The following is a 16,169-nucleotide window of genomic DNA, read 5'->3' as shown; positions in this document are numbered from 1 at the left end:
TGCTTTCTTAAAGGGGAAGGAGCTTTATTTGGAGGGAAGCGTCAAGTTTAGGGGAGTGTTGTTGATTTCTTGGGGGTCTCTTCCCCCCCCACACTGATATGTAATGAAAAACGCAAAGATAAATGCAGCCTTAGGTTAATATACCAATTAGCCACTGACGTTGAAAATGGCACTTGAAAGTGGGTGGGATATATTAAGCAGCAAGTGAATATGATGTCACTGAGGTCGATGTGGTAAAAGCAGAAAAAAAATGGGCATTGCAGTTGTGTATGGGGCAGGGACAGACTGACCATTCAGGCACTGCCCGAGGGCCCAGGGTCAGTAGGGGGCCTCATGAGATGCCCCTGTATCTTTCATAGGATTTTTTGTGTGTGGTTGGAGTGTGGGTGAGGACACAGGGGCCCCATGATCCACTATTGCCTGGGGGTCGCATGAGTTATCAGCCCACTCCAGGTATGGGGCTGTGTAGCCACAGACTGGTGAGAAGGGTGCCCATGTTGACCTGTGTCCACAGCCCAAAGCACCTACATCAGGCACATGAGCCTCACAAACAGACCACAGAGCAATGGTAAGGATCTGGGAAACTTTGACGAAGGCCAAATCAGTAATGTCTATAAAACTGGGTCAGAGCATTGCCAAAACTGCAGTTCTTGTGGGAAATTTTCGGTGTGCAGTGACCAGGACTGACCAAAAGTGGGCCAAGGAAGGAAACCAAAGAGTCCGTGATAGGGTCAAGAGTGGCTCACATGAGGAACGACAGCTGGCCTGCGTAGTCCAATCCAACAGAAGTGCTACTTTAGCTCAAATTGCTAAAAACGTTAGGCTAGGTTGACCTCTGTGCGGGTGATTGCTGCTGTGGAAGCACACCTGTTGCTGCAGCTGCAACCACCGACACAGAAAAACACAGGAGCTGTGTGCAGGTGCCATTACTACCCATGGCACCCCGCATGCACTGGAAATCGCTCCCGCACAGGGAACCATACTGCACTTGCAGTTCCCGTGTGGACTGCGATTTCTGAAATGATGCAGGAACCTTTATCCTCTGTTTCAGGAGGCACGGCAGCCCGTTCAAATGAAGGGGAAGCCATGCCCATTTTAACCTCACAAATGTGAACATAGCCTTAATGCAGTTTCCGATAGAAAGGTGTCAGAACACACAGTGTGTAATAGAATGGACCCCAGACTGTGCTTGGGTACTTCCGTTAGACTACCGCCTTCCCCGTCCAAACAGTTGCTGCAGCCGCAACCACCCACACAGAAAAACACAGGAGCTCTGTGCAGGTGCCATTACTATCCATGCCACCCCGCATGCACTGGAAATCACTCCCACACCGGGAACAACACTGCACTTGCAGTTCCCGTGCGGACAGCGATTTCTGAAATGCTGCAAGAACCTTTTTCTGTGTTTCAGGAGGCACGGCAGCCCATTCAAATAAAGGGGCTGCCATGCCCGTGTAAACTGCACAAATGTGAACGTAGCCTTAATGCAGGTTCTGATAGAAAGGTGTCAGAACACAGTGCATCAGTTTGTTGTGTATGGTGCTGTGTAGCCACAGACCAGTCAAGGTGTCTGTGCCGATACGTGTACAATGGGCACGTGAGCATCAGAACTGGACAACAGAGCAATGGAAGAAGGTGGCCTGGTCTGATGAATTCAAGAATGGTTTGAGGAGCACAACAGCGAGTTTGAGGTGTTGTCTTGGCCTCCAAATTCCCCAGATCTCAATCCAACTGACCATCTGTGGGGTGTGCTGGAAAAACAAGGCCAATCCACCTCACAACTTACAGGACCTGCTACTGACAGCTTGGTGCCAGATAACACAGCATACATTTAGGGGTCTAGTGGGGTCCATGCCTTGATGGGTTATGATGGGTGGTCATTTTGGCTGATTGGTGTACATGCTGAGTGAAATATATCTCTGTATCTGAAGTTTTTGCTCTGGAAAGCCTTCTAATGGTTGGTGATGGGTTTGCACACGAAGATCACTGCTGCACAGTGTTGAACCACACAGGTGTTGATACTTGGACTTCACTGGACAAGTTACAGTATCTTGGACTTGGGCTATCAGTACATCAGGGCAGGTCATGTGGCACATCATTGCTATTAGCATGTGGGAGAGGTTGTTCATAATGTCATGGTGGGTCATGTGACACGTTCTGCCTATCAGTATGGGGGGGGGGGGGGCAGTCTGTAGCATAAGGGCAGGTCACTTGACATTATGGGATAGTGATGGTCATATTACACTTTCTACATACATGTCAGTTCGGATACAACCCCCCCCCCCCCTTCCTGTAACATGCCTGTTGGCAAAAGTCTATATCTGATTGGCCACCAAACAGCAGTACATGCAGAAGAGACCCCACTGACCTCAACAAAACATGACAGTAACCCCAGGCAGACAGTGATGGAACTAAATGTTTATTGCAAAAAAAGAACAAAAATGTGTTCTAGGATTTTTTTTTTTTTATATTTGCAGTTTTTATTTTCACACATAAATAAATATAAAAAATATAATAAACAAAAACACTCAAAGGACATAAACATGATAAAAAAACATAGTTAAAGTCTAGCAAACCAACCGCAGTGATCAAGTGCAAAGGTCCCAGATCTTTGATCTTCGGATGAGCTCAGACATGGAAAACTGATCTTGTGGATAAATTGGGGCTTTTTGGCCTCAGTGAAGCTGCATGTGGGTTAAAAAGGTAAAAATTCCAAAAACAAGCTCATGCAGGATGGACTTTGAGGAAAATGGCCTTGTGGGAAAAATTCAACATGTCCCTTGTCTGTACCACTGGTTCCCAACCTCAGTCCTCGAGTATTCCCAACAGGTCATGTTTTGGGAACTTCCCTTCGAAAAAAAACAGTTCTCATGAATACCAAACCATTAACATTGATTTAAAGTACCTGTGCAAGGTGAAGGAAATTATGAAAATGTGACTTGGGGGGGCTACTTTAGGACTAAGGTTGGGAACCACTGGTCTACGATATCTCCAAGAACCCTACTGATGTTCCAAAAACAAGCTCATGCAGGGCCAATAATGGACAACCCTGGAGGAAAATGGCCTTGTGGAAAAATTCAGCATATCCCTTGTGCAGAAAAAGTTTCCAATTCTCACGTTGTTACCAAGATCCAATGTCAGTCTACGTCAGTGGTTCCCAACCTCAGTCCTCAAGTATCCCCATCAGGGAATGTTTTGGAAACGTCCCTTAGAAGAAATAGTTCTCATGAATACCAAACCATTGACATTGATTTTAAGTACCTGCACAAGGTGAAGGAAATCCTAAAAAAACATCACCTGCTGGGAGTACTTGAGGACCGAGGTTGGGAACCACTGGCCTACGATATCTCCAATAACCCTACTGACGTTGAGCTCCAGCAGGCCACTTGTCATTGTGCATTTTCCGAAGACCACGAATTCAGACATGTGCAGAAAGCTTCCCTTGATGGGAAAGTTTATTTTGTACCTTCTATGTGAATTCTCTGAAGTGTACTACGATCTGACTGTTACAACAATCCCCACACAGATGAAAGACACATCATCCTGAAAATAACCAAGATGACAAGATGGGACATCCTTGCCGGAAGCCGATAGCAGAACTGGTGGAACCAAAGACCAGCAGGTTTAGGTGAATGTCAAAAGCTTCCCTTGATGGGAAAGTTTCTTTTTACCTTCTGTGTGAATTCTCTGATGCGTATTACAATCTGACTGTTACAACAATCCCCACACAGATGAAAGACACATCATCCTGAAAATAGCCGAGATGACAAGATGGGACATCCTTGCCGGAAGCCGATAGCAGAACTGGTGGAACCAAAGACCAGCAGGTTTAGGTGAATGCCGAAAGCTTCCCTTGGTGGGAAAATTTCTTTGCACCTTCTGTGCAAGTTATCTGATGGTTATTACGACCTTTCTGAGTAAATGATCCCCACACAGATGAACGACACATCATCCTTCCAAAAAAAAGGCGAGAGGACAAGATTGCATATCCTTGACCAGGGCTGATAACAGAATGGGTAGTTGGGGAAATTTGTTCAGCATGTGGCACAAGTGCGTAAGATGAGATCAGTGATGCTTCAAGCCAAAGTCCAGCTGTAAACTTTTTATTTTGTTTTTACAGGAGCTGGGAAGGGTTGGAGGCTGTGTAACATCCTCATCCCTCATAAGATTACCCTTACTTCCTTTTAAAAGACAGGAAGTGATGGAAAAACCTTTTGAAAGTAGAGCAGAGAAGGCCAAATCTTCCCAGTAGGGTGAAAGACAGAAATGGAAACCTAAGATTTTAAAGCCCATCCCCAGGCAAAATCTTTTACCTTTTCAACTTGTGTACACAGGATAAAAATCTTCTTCCTTGTTCTATAACCGCTTACAGAAATTCTACCTTTAGAGGCCATCAGCCCCACATTTCCTGTTCATGGGATGGGATGGGACCCACCCCCGGTATCTTAGCTCTGTGGGTTAGGAGGTAATCACCATCAGCACTTCCTGACACAACTTGTTAAAGTTACATAGACACAACTGGTAAAGCTGAATAAAGACACCAGTCCATCCAGTTCAACCTGGGGCGAGGGGGGGGGGGGGGGCGTGCTTATGTCAATACCATATCCTATACTATATCCCTTTATATTGCATACACTAAGATACCCATCTAAGAAGTTTTTTTTTTAATTATCTACACTCCCTGCTGGCATCACCAACTGTGGAAGGGAGTTCCACATCCTTACATCCACATCCAGGGAATGTCCAATTGCCCCTTAGGGGATCAGGAAGGAATTATTTCCCTGCAGGATCATGCTTTGCTGGGTTTTTTTGCCTTCCTCTGGGTCAACTGTGGGTATAGGATTGTAACTTTTTTTTTTTAATGGTCGAAGTGGATGGACTTTTGTCTTTTTTCAGCCAGACTAACTAAGTAACTTACAGCTCTGACAGTAAAGAACCCCGTTCACAGTTTAAGGTTAAATCACTTCTCCAACTTCATTGAGTGGCCCCATGTCTTCTTAAAGTATTACTAAACCCACAACAGTAAAATCAGTCTATATATGCAGTAAAGCATGCCTGTTATATTCACTGTGGAACCTAAGGGGTTAATCCTCTGCATTGTGGAAAAATGCTGTTTGACCCTCTCTTCCCTGATCCTCCGTTTCTTCTACTGTCCCCAATCCATCTGCTGACAGTACAGAGCTCTAGGAGTCATCCTGCACATGCTCTGTTTGGCGTGTATTGCTGGAGTTTTTTTTTTCTCTGGGAGAGTGCATGTGATCAGCACAGGGCTAATCCATGCTGTCCAGACAGAGTGTCAGGGGTCATGCAGCCTTATAGGACAGTCAGAGGAGAATGAAAACTCCTCCTACAAAATTAACCAGTGCTCAGCTGGACACTGATAGAAGTCACAAGATTGCTATTTGCTGCTGATGAGAAAAGGTGGTTAGCAGTTCATATTTGCTAAAATTGCATTTCCGTGTACTGTGGGAGACCAGATATAGTGAATGCGGGGTCCGGGGAAAGCGGATATAGTGAATGCGGGGTCCGGGGAGAGCGGATATAGTGAATGCGGGGTCCGGGGAGAGCGGATATAGTGAATGCGGGGTCCGGGGAGAGCGGATATAGTAAATGCGGGGTCCGGGGTGAGCGGATATAGTGACTGCGGGGTCCGGGGAGAGCGGATATAGTGACTGCGGGGTCCGGGGAGAGCGGATATAGTGAATGCGGGGTCCGGGGAGAGCGGATATAGTGAATGCGGGGTCCGGGGTGAGCGGATATAGTGAATGCCGGGTCCGGGGAGAGCGGATATAGTGAATGCCGGGTCCGGGGAGAGCGGATATAGTGAATGCCGGGTCCGGGGAGAGCGGATATAGTGAATGCCGGGTCCGGGTTTAGTAACACTTTAAGTTCCCTGAAACTGAAGAGTTTCCTCCCTGTGCTAGAATCATCATTTAGATATGTGTATATCTCTATCATATCTCCTCCTAAGCCCCCCTTCTCCAGGAAGTTTGATGCTTCTAGTCAGTAAAGTGTAACTAAACCCTCCTATTCTTTATAGCCATGAAAGCTGCCATCTTGTCCTCTGTCTGATCTGCAGTTGCCATGGTGCTGCACATGTGATCAGTTATGGCACCAGCCATTTGATGGTCTGACAACTTGGCTGAGAGCACAAGCAAATGTTAGGGTCACCATACACCGCATGCCTTAAATCTGTTTTGATAAACAGCTAAATTGATGGGTTTAGTTCCACATGAAGGTGTCTTCTGCTTGCCAGGCTCTGCCTACATTTTGGGCCCATCTTTTCAGCTCAACATCTAGCTGCAGTGGAAAAGTACAAAGCTCAGAGGTCCCTGCCAAGGTCTGCCCAAAGCCTGCCCACCCACCTATGAAGGCTCAAGGAGATATCGAAGGAGCGAGCAGAACCTTCTTCCTAGTGACTCGAAAATGGTGTCATCAATCACTGGCTAAAAATATGCCAGTAGACGTAAAAACAAGCACGGTAGGTCAGAATGTATTTATGGGGATTACTGTGCACTGAGGAAGGGTAGGGAGCTAGAAAATATGGTGCCCAACGTGAGGCATTAACTCTTCTCACACGATCCAAAAGCAAGAAAAATTTTGGATGGATTCAGACTTTAATTCTTCGAAGCCTTGAGATGAGTCAACACTTGATGTTGAAGAAACAATAAATAGGCAAGAGCTCTTCCAGACTCCCGTTTTGGGGTAACGTGTTCATCTGTAAACAAGCTATGACCTTCGAAGAAAACATTTCGTGAAACCCATGAAGGCCTGGAAGTTTGGTGGCACCACATGCTAAAGCTTGTGGGTAGCAGAGTTTCGGCAGTCAGGGCAGGAACTCTCTTCGCCAGAAAAAATGTTAGCCTTCTGGGTAAAAATGCAACTGCACTCTGAGCACGAATATATTTTCTCGCGGGCATGAATCCTCCGGTGTATGAGGAGGCCGGATCTCTGTGTGAAGCTCTTCCAACACTGGGAGCAGGAGAACGGCTTCTCCCCTGTGTGAATTCTCTGGTGCTCCACCAGGATGGACTTCCGTGTGAAGCTTTTTTTGCACTCGGTACATGTGTACCGCTTTTCCCCCGTGGGAATTTTATACTGGCTGAGAAATTTAGACTCCTGTGTGATGTTTTTGCCACTCTCCTGATCTGGGATGACCATCTCTTCTGCTACGTATGGGATGTCTCTCTCTTTTGCCTTGTGTCTACTGGGCTCAGGCAAAATAGGCGAAATAGGAGGGGGGAGGGTAAATTTTCGGCAGGTGGTGCAGAAGGTCTCTATCTGCCCCGTGTCGGTGTTTATCGTCAGCGCAAAAAAATTCCCGCACCCGCTGCATGGAAATTTCATGGGGCCTCTGTGGGTCTTGCGGTGAATGAGGAGACCTGATCTCTGCGTGAAACACTTTCCGCACTCCAAACAGGAGAACGGCTTTTCGCCCGTGTGAATCCTCCGATGTTCCACCAGGATCGACTTACGGGTAAAACTCTTCCCACATTCCGCACACGGGAAGGGTTTTTCACCGGTGTGGTTCCTCTGATGCCGGACGAGGGCGGCGTTCTGGCAAAAAGACTTATTGCACTCAGAGCAGCGATATAACCGGTCTCCCCGGTTCCCCCCGCTGCTCTTGCCGGAATCGGGGGATATGTCAGCAATGTAAAGTCCCAGATTTATATCCGGAGTGTAGAGGAAATTTTCTGGGGATTCTGGAGAGACGTCACTATTCTGACTGACATGATTCTGTGAAGAGCTAAGATATCTGTCTGCAGTTTTCCTGATGTAGTTTCCATCTGGTGAGAAATAAGAACCTGGCTTAAGTTAGAAATCCCGGGACATGGTCTCAGATTATTCTACATGCGAATTGTATGCGTCTTGAACTGCATCCGATTCACATGACATGTGAACTGAACCGGCTTTCTATGGAGCTGGGTCACATATGTACAGGCCGGCCGCAGTCCGTTTTTAAAAAGAGTCTAGCGCGTTTTTCAGTCCGGTTCAGGTGCAATTTCAAGTAAAAATTCACACCTGAAACGGTGAACAAAACAGCACCGAATTCCTTTTAAAAATCGCACTGAAACTGCAGCTGGACATATGTGCACCCAGCCTTAGAGTCATAATTTATGTAAAACAATATGTGATGTCAATGTGGAAGAAGACTAGAGGAGCTGACGACTAGGAGGAGGGGAAGATGACAGGCGATATCAATGTAGACAGGGGGGGTGTTATGGCAGGTGATGTCATTGTGGAAGAGGACTGGGGCGGGGGGTTATGACAGGTGATGTCATTTTGGAAGAGGACTGGGGCAGAGGGTTATGACAGGTGATGTCATTGTGGAAGTGGACTGGGGCAGGGAGTTATGACAGGTGATGTCATTGGTGGTGTCACAGTGGAAGAGGACTGGGGTGGGGGGTTATGACAGGTGACATCATTGTGCAAAAAGACTGGGGCGGGGGTAATGACAGGTGACGTCATTGTGGAAAAGGACTGGGGCAGGGGTTATGACAGGTGATGTCATTGTGGAAGAGGACTGGGGCGGAGGGTTATGACAGGTTATGTCATTGTGGAACAGGACTGGGGCAGGGGTTATGACAGGTGATGTCATTGTGAAAGAGGACTAGGGCAGGGGGTTATGACAGGTGATGTCATTGTGGAAGAGAGCTGGGGTGGGGGGTCATGAAAGGTGATGTAATTTTGGAAGAGGACTGGGGCAGGGGGCTATGACAAGTGATGTCAACATGGGAGATGACTGGGGTGGGAATTAATAACAGGTGATGTCAAAGTGGAAGATGACTAGAGTAAGGGGTAATGGCAGATGATATCAATGTGGAAGAGGACTGGGGTAAGAGGTTATGACAACCAATTTCAATGTGGAAGACAACTACGGGAGGTGAGATAAATGACCGGTGATGTTAATGGGGAAAAAAGATTGGGGGATAATGGGCGATGTCAGCTATGGATTAGGCACAGGATGGAAGGCAATCTCAATGTTGAAGGCGATGGGGGATGATGGGCAACATCAAAGAGGAGACGGAAGATGAGAAGGAGAAGTTGGAGGAAAATGGGTGATGTCACGTTAAGGAACATGGAGGAGAATTTGGGTGACGTCACTAGAAAGTAAGTGGGAGAATAATGGACATTGTCGAAGAGAGAGCAGATGTCGATGGGGTAATGATGGACAATTTCAATGTGGAAAAGATGGGAAAACTGGGTGATGTCACGTTAAGGAAGCTGGGGGAGAGATTGGTTGACATCATATGGAGGTTTGTGGGAGGATAATGAGAGATGCCATGTAGAAGAAAACTGGGAGGATACGAAAACACAAGGCTGATGACATCATTGGTTTCTACGGGCAGGATCAAGGGTAACTTGGAAACTGATGGGTGGTTAGGCTGCGGCTGTTGTACAGACCAAATGACTATGAATCTATGAATATTTTCTCTACCTATTGTCTTACTCACCTGTCCCGATCTCTGCTGGAATTTCCTCCTCCCTCGTCATCATGGGAAATGCCAAGTTCTCCTCTTTTTCTTCTTTAATTACGACTACCTGGAAATTGTCCATTTCCTCATCCTATAAAAGAAAAACACATCAACGTTACCCGTTAGGTCCACACACCAAACAAAAAAAAGGAGGTAGTAGGAAGGAGGCCCCCAGTTCTAGCTACCTGATCACGGTGAGGAATGCTGAGGTCTTTCTGTGTAGTAAGACGATGGTGACGTTTCTCCGGTAGAATTCTCCTGCTAGATCCATCTGTAGGGAACATAATGACCGAGTAAAATGAATTCTACTTGACTGAACCGTCCAACTTCTACAAAGAACACAAATGAGGAAGAATATTTAAATGATGACCTTATAGAACCCTGTGTAACTAATAGAACTTCATCGTCATCCTTTCTGAACTCTGCTGCCTACCTGTGTGGGCCCAGGACCAGCATGGGTAATCCATCTATTCGCTGATCTCCCCTACCCAGAAGAGGCATGCATTGCATCGCTTCCCGGCTCTGCTGTCACTTTCCCCAGTCACTGTGGCTGGGAAGGAAGCTAATGACAAATTTTGGGTACCGAAGCTCATAATCATTTCACAGGAACACATAATTGTAAGGCTTGACATCTATTTATTCAGCACAACTGCATCTTTTATATTGACATATTGCGTCTGTGCGCCCTCAAATTATTTTAAAATGTATTTTTATTGGAAATCTCTGCTTGACAAACCATTGCATCAAAGACATAAAAATCTGGAACTGCCACCATTTTATCTCCAGGGTCTCGGCTTTCAGAAAATATATAATGTTTTGGAGGTTTTACGTAATCTTCAGGCCTAAGCCCCTCCCTGTTTCTGTGGCTGAGCTACTTAGCTGCAACAGGTGAGAAATTAAACTGCACATGCGTGGGGCTCTGAACTAGAACAATGCTCACTGCTGTGATGCTGGGAACGATCTTCCAACGGTTGGCCCATCCTAAGAATAGGATGGAATGGAGTTCTAATCAATAATGGCAGTTTTTCTGGCAGGCTTCAGTGGGGGCACAAATGGCCGACTGGGGCTTGTGGACTCACATAGGCTATTTTGTTGAACTAACCCCTTAAAGTAGTTGTAAACCCTCACATATACCCAGGGAAATGACTGGCCTCAGGTGATACACAGAAATGAAACAAATCCCTGTGCATAAGTTGTACCTGTTTATCTACGGACATTTTTACCTCTACAGCCATTGAAAGTCCAGCATTTATACAGCTTTTCCAAGGCAGAAGGCGGACAGCTAAAGTTACACTCTGCAAAGCTCAGTGAGAAGAGCTCTGAGAGCTGATTGGAGGGAAGGGACACCCCCCCCTTCACAAAAGCACACAGGAACAGAGCGGTCAATCACAGGCTGTGTGCTGGAGCTTCCTCGTCGTCACTTTTTCTTGGGTGTCATTAAACTTGCTTGGAAAATATTCATGCAGATAGCATAATAGGAACGAGGATTTAAAACCACTTTAAGCCTCATTGGAAGGCCTGGTTCACCCAAAATTCATGTGTCATGTAGTATGTGAGCAGAGTCACAGCCTTTGTATCCTGCACTTCCCCACTTCCAACAAGGATTGCCTAGCGCTCTTCAAAGAGGTAGATTAGAACAGGGCTTGAAAATTCTGTTTGCCAAATGCGAGGGGAAACAGTAATGCCCTGCACATTTATTGATGGAGCGGGTGGCTTGCAACGCTATCTCCAGGCCCCGGGATCGATTTGTGTTCCACTTGTGCTCCAAGCCTCATTTTGAAGCCGACTTCTGGCTTCTTCTTCGACACCGCCATTACACTGGCAGCGCCGCTGAGGGGACAGGTGCAGGAGAGGTCCGCTCTCCTCCGCTGAGGGAGACACGTGGAGAGGCCCGCTCTCCAACACCGTAGGGGACACGAGGAAAGGCCCGCTCTCCAACGCCGCGGGGGGCACGTGAAGGAGAGACCCGCCAAATGGGGTGGGGTTTGAGGCGAACCTCGGCAAGCTCTGGTGGGGCAACTGGTGGAGAGTAAGGTTTTTGCCTGGCTAATAGGTCTAGACTTGAAATTTTAAGCCTTGGATTAGACCACGCCAATATTGGGGAATTTCTTGTTCTTTAACGACGATACACATAGCTCTCTTGGATGTGGTCTTTCTTTCTTTGGTGGAACATGGTCCTCAATTCAGTCAATGATAAAAGAATTTAGAACTCTAGACTTGTAAGAAAAGAGACAGAAAAAAACACACACAACTTCCAAATGGTCCTTCAGAACCAGAAAACCAATAACTATGGACCTTCACTTGCAAGAACTACAAAACTTGCTGGAAGCACCTTCCATTTCACCTCATATGCTCAAGACTATGGTTCAGGTGAGCACACAACAGAGAACCTTTGATTAAGAAATTCTCCAATGTTGACGTGGTCTAATCTACCTCTTAGAAGAGCGCTACGCAATCCTTGTTAGAATTGGGAAGGTGCAGGAGACAAAGGCTAGGACTCTGCTCACATACTACGTGACACATGAATAACATATATCAGAATATAGGAACCATATCTGTATTAGACATTTATTGGTCACCTGTGCAGATCTCAGGAGGAACTCGGTTCTCTTCACATGGCGGGTCAACCTCCATACACACTTCTTCTTCACCTATACATTTTGCTTTTAAGTTCAGATCTTCACCCTAGAAACGCATAAAAAATATCAAAAACATAAATAATATCTAATTTATTACAATGAGAATGTCACTTCAGAAGGTCCACACAACTGCTTTAGAGATCATACAAAGTCACTCTTGTATTAAAAACTTCAGTACCACCTACCTGATGATGGTGAGGGGTGATATGATCTTCCTGTGTGGAATCCCAGGAATACAGAGGATGGGGACATTTCTCTGGTGGGTTTCTGTTACTGGATCCATCTGTAGGAACTTTCTCCTCTTTACACTTGGATCCATCTGTAGGAACTTTCTCCTCCTTACACTTGGATCCATCTGTAGAAACATTCTCCTCCTTACATTTGGATCCATTTGTAGAAACATTCTCCTCCTTAAACTTGGATCCATCTGTAGTAACTTTCTCCTTCTTACACTTGGATCCATCTGTAGTAACTTTCTCCTCCTTACACTTGGATCCATCTGTAGGAACTTTCTCCTCCTTACACTTGGATCCATCTGTAGGAACTTTCTCCTCCTTACGCTTGGATCCACCTGTAGGAACTTTCTCCTCCTTACGCTTGGATTCACCTGTAGGAACTTTCTCCTCCTTACGCTTGGATCCACCTGTAGGAACTTTTTCCTCCTTACGCTTGGATCCTTCTGTAGGAACTTTCTCCTCCTTACGCTTGGATCCATCTGTAGGAACTTTCTCCTCCTTACGCTTGGATCCATCTGTAGGAACTTTCTCCTCCTTACGCTTGGATCCATCTATAGGAACTTTCTCCTTACGCTTGGATCCTTCTGCAGGAACTTTCTCCTCCTTACATTGCACATCAGTTCTCAAACACACCTCTTCTTCACTCTCTGTGAGTTCAACTTTAACATTGATCAGATGTTCCACCTAAGAAATACAGAACAGTTTTATCAACTAGAGACCCATGACATCCTATAGCGGGGAAAGTTGACAGCCTGTCAATCATGGTCTTGTGAAGGGCAGATCCTTTCCCCGCCATGCCAACCTCCGTCACTCACTGCTGACCCCTGCACTCTTCAAACCTTTCTTACTTTTTAATAGGGCCTTGCTAGGTGATATTTAAAGATAAAAGGGTCTGCACCCTGGTGATCTCTTCAATGTTGTTCAGGCAGACCTCCACCTCTCCAAAGTTGCCTACCCCTGCCTTATAGGTACCTGACACACACAATGATACAGTCACCATCCAGACACATCCCATGTCTGTTACTGGAGAATGTCCCAGAATTCCCGGCACCGCTCACCTCTCCTGTCAGCAGCTTAATGATCTTCTTGGTGACTTCTAGGATCTTCTGTCCCTTGTTCTTCTCAGGTGTCAGGGAGGGACTTGGAGACACCTTGATGGTCACATGGTCACCAGACTTGGCCGGAGGAAATCTCTAATGAAACAGCAAAAAATGTCATGTCAGTAAGTGATGACACGTGACCTCCCAGAATCCTCCTCACCAGTCAGGTCTGCGTTTTATTAACAGAGATAAGAGTGATGTCACGTGACCTCCCAGAATCCTCACCTCTCCAGTAAGGTCTGTGTTTTATTAATAGAGGTGAGTGGTGTCATATGGCCTCCCAGAATCCTCCACACCTCTCCAGCCAGGTCTGTGCTTTATTAATAGAGATAAGAGTGATGTCATGTGACCTCCCAGAATCCCCCTCACCTCTCTGGTCAGGTCTGTGTTTTATTAATAGAAATGATAGCATGTCATGTGACCTCCCAGAATCCCCCTCATCTCTCCAGTCAGGTCTGTGTTTTATAAGAGTGATGTCATGTGACCTCTCAGAATCCTCCTCACCTGTCAGGTCTGTGTTTTATTAATAGAGATAAGAATGATGTCACGTGACCTCCCAGAATCCTCCACACCTCTCCAGTCAGGTCTGTGCTTTATTAATAGAGATAAGAGTGATGTCATGTGACCTCCCAGAATCCTCCTCACCTCTCTGGTCAGGTCCATGTTTTATTAATAGAAATGATAGCATGTCATGTGACCTCCCAGAATCCTCCTCACCTCGCCAGTCAGGTCTGTGTTTTATTAAGAGATAAGAGTGATGTCATGTGACCTCCCAGAATCTTCCTCACCTCTCCGGTCACCAGACAGATGATCTCCAGAGCAAGGTGTATTATCCGCTCGGTCATGTGTGTTGTATTCCCTTCCAGGTGCAACCAAGGGAGGGATGAGTAGTTCTTGTGGAGATCCTTGTGTCCTTCTAAATACTCCCACTCCTCCATGGAGAAATAGACAGTGACATCCTGACACACAATGATAAACAGAACAGGTCAGACAAAAAGTAGGGGTTGAAACCCACCTCTCCTACGGTATGTTTTTTTTTTTTAATTCCAGCTTAGCTATACATTTTGGCAGCGCATATATATATATATATATATATATATACACACACACACACACACATGACTTTGTATTTCCAGATAGGGGGCACATGCACTCCCTATCTGTGCTGCCATTGGCGGCTTCAGCTGTCGATAACCAGGTCCCGGACGGTAATTCCCCTCCGGCACCCGGCGATCACCGAGTATCACTGATGGGGGAGAGGTCTGTATGTATACAATGCAGATCTCTCCCCTGTCAGCTCCTGCACACTGCTTTGTATGGCTCTGCATAGCACCACGATTACACAGTAAAACACCCACAGCACACAGTTAACCCTTTGATCGCCCCTGATATTAACCCCTTCCTGCCCAGTGCCATTAGTACAGTGTCAGGGCTTTTTATTAGTACTGATCACTGTATTGTTGTCACTGGGGATGTCAGTAACAGTTAGTTCCCCCCCCCAGTGTCAGAATGCCTGCCGCTGTCCCGCTATATGTCGCCAATTGCCGCCATTACTAGAATTAAAAAAAAAATCCCAGTATCTATACCGCCATTCGTAGACGCTGTAACTTTCACGTAAACCAATTAATTTACATGTATTGGGATTTTTTTTTTCAGCGAAGACATGGAGCAGAAACATTTTGGATAAAATTTGATTTTTACATTTTTTTTACTTGACATGTTTAATAGCAAAAAGTCAAAAATAGTTTTTTTTTCTCTCAAAATTGTCAGTCAAAAAATAAAAACTGCCCAGGCGATCAAATACCACCGAAAGAAAGCTCCAGAATGTAAATTTAATTTGGGTGCGGCGTTGCATGACTGCACAATTGTCAGTTAAAGTAACACAGTGCCGTATTGCAAAAAATGGCCTGTTAAGAAGGGGGAGGGGGGGAATCATCTGGTGGGCAAAGGATTAATCTACCATCAAAAGTGCCTTCTCTAGGACATCGGGGGGCCCTCCTTCTTTCCGATTATTCCCCAACATCCAGAGTCAGCCATCTACTGATAACGCCGTCGCTGTATTACTGAGATAGGGGGAGGGGCTGTTGTATTTGCTAATAAGATACCAGTCGGTGTTTCGCCTGTTAGTGTATAGCGCCAACATATTCTGCAGCGCTGTACAGAGACCGCAGACCCACCCCCATCAGCCCCCAATTCCAACAGCCCGGGGGCTTGCGAGGTGACGCCATTCTATAGGAATACCGCCGTGGGAGAAACCGTATGCCGACCGCGGCACTCCAACGCTTCTACATAGAGAACCCTGTCATGCCTGACACCTGTGATGGGTCCCTTTTGAATGGCCTCCTTAAAGGGGACCTGTAGCCAAAGAATACGGAGCAGGCGGGGGGGCCAGATTTGCACATCCCCAGGATCACCAGTAGCTGGGCTTTAAAATGATGACAGTGTCTATTAATGGAGCACAATGGGGAGCCCAGCCCCCAACAACAGTGGCCCCTCCCCACTGTCAGAGTGGTCCTACCCCCCCACCTGTTCAGGACTCTCACCTTCTTCTCCAATTCACACTCAAAGTCCATAGACAAACAATGAGAGCCATTACCTGCTGCCAGCAACTGCCATGTCCGCTCTGTTCACCTATCACCCCGGAAACACATTAAAAAAACGGACTTCCGGCTTCTAGCAAGCTGCTTCCGAGTTGTGCGTTCCAAGAGAGAAAAGCAA

At 46.3% G+C, this 16,169-nt stretch overlaps 1 protein-coding gene across 1 annotated transcript; it reads right to left on the bottom strand.

Moving 5' to 3' along the window:
* Positions 1-2,398: 2,398 nt before the first annotated feature.
* Positions 2,399-16,085, bottom strand: LOC149453452 (uncharacterized). Its single transcript, XM_089688293.1, has 8 exons — positions 16,048-16,085; positions 14,240-14,410; positions 13,410-13,544; positions 12,301-13,035; positions 12,056-12,161; positions 9,662-9,747; positions 9,456-9,567; positions 2,399-7,787 (listed from the first exon to the last, which is right to left on the bottom strand). Exons 2-8 carry the CDS (start codon positions 14,387-14,389, stop codon positions 6,796-6,798), a joined length of 2,316 nt encoding a protein of 771 aa, XP_089544419.1. The 5' UTR covers positions 14,390-14,410; positions 16,048-16,085; the 3' UTR covers positions 2,399-6,795.
* Between the last annotated feature and the right edge of the window lie 84 nt (positions 16,086-16,169).

Source organism: Staurois parvus, unplaced genomic scaffold (assembly GCF_062004578.1).
Source record: "Staurois parvus isolate SC_StPar_1 unplaced genomic scaffold, SC_StPar_1.0 ptg000449l, whole genome shotgun sequence".
NCBI lineage: Eukaryota > Metazoa > Chordata > Amphibia > Anura > Ranidae > Staurois > Staurois parvus.
The sequence above is the reverse complement of the archived record's forward strand: the minus strand, read 5'-3'. Positions and strand labels throughout refer to the sequence as shown.

What these genes read in the sequence shown, in the direction of transcription:
- LOC149453452 (XM_089688293.1), bottom strand. Translation starts at nt 14,389, where the DNA reads ATGGAGGAGTGGGAGTATTTAGAAGGACACAAGGATCTCCACAAGAAC. An exon ending in TCACCCCTCACCATCATCAG is followed by an intron (nt 12,162 to 12,300) that starts GTAGGTGGTACT and finishes ATGCGTTTCTAG; the next exon opens with GGTGAAGATCTGAACTTAAA. An exon ending in TCCAGCAGAGATCGGGACAG is followed by an intron (nt 7,788 to 9,455) that starts GTGAGTAAGACA and finishes ATTTCTCACCAG; the next exon opens with ATGGAAACTACATCAGGAAA.